Genomic DNA, 3,163 nt, shown 5'->3' on the forward strand with positions numbered 1-3,163 from the left:
ACTTACTTACTTACTTACTTACTTACTTACTTACTTACTTACTTACTATAGCTTTTAAATGACCTCAGTCAGATTAATTTTGATAAGCTCAACAAGCTAACAGCTAACTTAAGTAGGGCAAAAATCAAAAAGCCTGACTGTATTCTTAAAATAGCCTCCATCTCAAAAATGTAAAAGCAGTTCATACGGTCCCTATTTCATAAGTGTTTATATCACAGCCCATTTTGCATTGCATGGCTATTTTAGTCGAGTTCTATAATTATTTGYAAATGTAAACAGCACCGACAGCTAACTGTAGTGCATCTCTGGCAGAAATATCAGAATAGTTTTCTTAAAATAAACATGCATTGCAAACCTGACAGAAAYGCAAATGTTTCTGAAACACTGACTGCATGAACTGCAAAGACAATTTGGAGATTAGAGTTCGACAGGAGCAACAAGCAACAATTAGACGGGAGCAATCCACTTTGGTCTTGGCACCACTCAGACTAGTTAGCTCATCAATCCGGTCAGAATTAAACCAGGTTTTTCCCAAAGTGAGGTCATTCAAAGAGCTATTCACAATGAAGAGCGGTTAAATGCCCATWACTTTTCACAAAACGCCACTTTAAAATACCTGCAATACCCCTGTAGCAGGGGTCTGCAACCTGAGGCATTAGGGCCACATGTGGCTCTTTGGTCCCTCTGCAGTGGCTCTTTGAAAATGTAACCAAATATAAAATATTTTTTTTTGTTTTTTATATTTACAACAGAAGTAAACTGTATGCAAATATTTGATGAATACTACAAATACAAAAAGTAAAACACGTTGTTTAGCTAATGCTAGACTGTTGTCTACCTAAATAATCCAACTTCTTTCCATGATCTTTCTCTCAAATCAATCAGGGTTATCTTTAAACACCTTTAAGACTACATAACAATAAGAATTTGAAAATAAAATGTCTGAATAGTTCAGTTGTACTTGTTTTTATCAAATTCAGTATAAACTATGTATAGTGTTTTTCTTGTCCATAAATGTGTTTTTCTTTTGTCCTGAAGTTTAAAAAATATAGATAAATAATAAAATTCACAATATTTTTAATTGTTTTACAATGTCACCTCCACTGGCCGTAAAGGTTCACAAATGGGCCTCGAAAAGGCCCAAGGACCACCAGTTGATAATCACAGTTGTAGCTTATTTTGTGGATTAGTGAGCTGAGGAGCAGAAATGGCTCTTCTGATTGCAAAGGTTGCAGACCCCTGCCCTWYAGCAATAAGTGTCAGAACAAACGATCTGAATCCTTATGGCAGCACTAYATTCTTAATTTTGGTATTATTAACATTGTTAACAAAGCACTCCAAAAATCAGAATTAGGTCTTGCATTTTAAGTATTGGTATCTTTAATGAGTCTGACATGACAAATGTTGAAGACCTTAACTTTGTTTAGTTAAAAAAACAGCCACATTTCTAGCCTGGACTGCTGCAGAAATCCAACAAAACAACACAATWAAGAAGCAGCAAGTTGTATCACTTGCCATTACTTAAGGAATGGTAGCAAGAAACAGAAGTACTGAATGAAATAGAAAGAAGGGCAAAGCTATTTCTTTTTAAACTGGGGTGGGAGACTATGGAGGGTCATCTCATTGCAGAAAATACTGTGTCAGCATTGGATCAATTAGAATTAGAAAGTAGCTTATTTAGTGTTCACCGAGTCTTTACATGCCGATTGTTGATGAGAACAAGCACTAAACAACAAAGCAACAAAAACCCTCAGAAAGTAATACCACATCTGCAGAGACAGCAGAAAGAAATCAGCGAAGGCCCAAAGATAAGGACCGAGGAATGCATCACGAAACAATTTAGAGCTCAAACTTTTGTTTGTTTGTTGATGCATTCCTCTTCTTCCCTTCAAGATTTTAGAGTTAAAAAGAAATCATTATAAGGCGCATTTGTMTATGACAAAGACTGAATACTCAATTAAACAATATAAAATGCTTGTGCAGAAAAGGAAATAGAAGCCCACATAACAAGTTTACTCCATTAGAGCCCTGACAGACAGTACTGTGTTAATATGTGAAGAATAGATGAGGTTTAGAACTTTTCCTATTTGAGTTTTTGTTGAAATCACCAGTGAGTAATCCAAGCTTTGACACAGGAAAAACAGGAAAGAGAAGAAGAAAAGTAGGTAGTTCTACAAAAATAAAACGCTCAAAACTGCAGGCATCCCGCTGTTCTATTTCGAGCCTAAATTGTTGAAAATGTTCAAAATTTCTGCAGCTTAAAAACAGAAATACACATTTTGAAGTGACAATGGCCGATTTTTGTAAATGTGTTTATTTGTGGGCTGCTGGTTGAGTTTTTGAAAGAATCATACACACATATACAGTATGACCAATTGTTGCGCAATTATTTTTGTACATAAAATGCTTGCTTATGTTGCATGTGTCAGAGCTAAAGGAAAGYGATCCTGGTCTGCCATGTCTGAAGKAATCAGTAACTGAATGGTCTGAAAACGAACTGGCAGATGTGTGCAACCAACCTTCAACAGCCCTCTTGAAGAACACCTTGCAGCTGCCGCAGGTCACCACCCCGTAGTGGCATCCTGAGGCCTCGTCCGAGCACACCAAGCAGACCTTTTGGCCCTGCCCACCGGGTTTGGACTGGCCTGACACCACAGTRCTGCTGGGCTCTCCGGTCCTGGTTGACGTGCTGGAATATACACAAAAAGCAGGAAAGGGGGAGAAGGAAACGTTAAAAGAAGTGCAGGAAAACAGTGGGAGCATCTGTAGCAAACACRCCGCAGAGGCCTGGTTTATAGGTAAAAATAAAATATTTTGTGCTGTTGTTAAGAGACATGAAAATTCTCCTGATACATCTGGCTTGCAATGAAAAAATGTTCTTTGCAAAGTGGAGTATTTCTTTAAGGTAGAATATCATTGGGACAGAAGCTTAACTATTTAAATAAATAATGGTGTGATTTAAAGGGGTCCATGATTAGTTGTAACATTAGACCTTATTTAACTGTAATATAAAGACTGCAAAAATACTGTAGGATGTTTGGTTTTTATCATTTTTAAACTAAAAGTTTAAAAAATATATTACAAGGATGGAGCCATTTTATTTACACGCAAAGCATTCTGGTTAAATGATGACGTGGATAGGTCCTCGGTGCGAGGCTGCCAG

At 37.0% G+C, this 3,163-nt stretch overlaps 1 protein-coding gene across 2 annotated transcripts in view; it reads right to left on the reverse strand.

Moving 5' to 3' along the window:
* The window catches only part of LOC106523434 (glucocorticoid receptor), a 77,800-nt gene that overhangs the window by 35,889 nt on the left and 38,748 nt on the right, over positions 1-3,163 (reverse strand). For both annotated transcript variants that reach the window (XM_014016850.1, XM_014016849.1), the window contains exon 3: positions 2,520-2,689. In XM_014016850.1, coding sequence (XP_013872304.1) covers positions 2,520-2,689 — 170 coding nt within the window. The remainder of the gene's footprint in view (positions 1-2,519; positions 2,690-3,163) is intronic.

The sequence above is a fragment of the Austrofundulus limnaeus genome, unplaced genomic scaffold (genome assembly GCF_001266775.1).
Source record: "Austrofundulus limnaeus strain Quisiro unplaced genomic scaffold, Austrofundulus_limnaeus-1.0 Scaffold156, whole genome shotgun sequence".
NCBI lineage: Eukaryota > Metazoa > Chordata > Actinopteri > Cyprinodontiformes > Rivulidae > Austrofundulus > Austrofundulus limnaeus.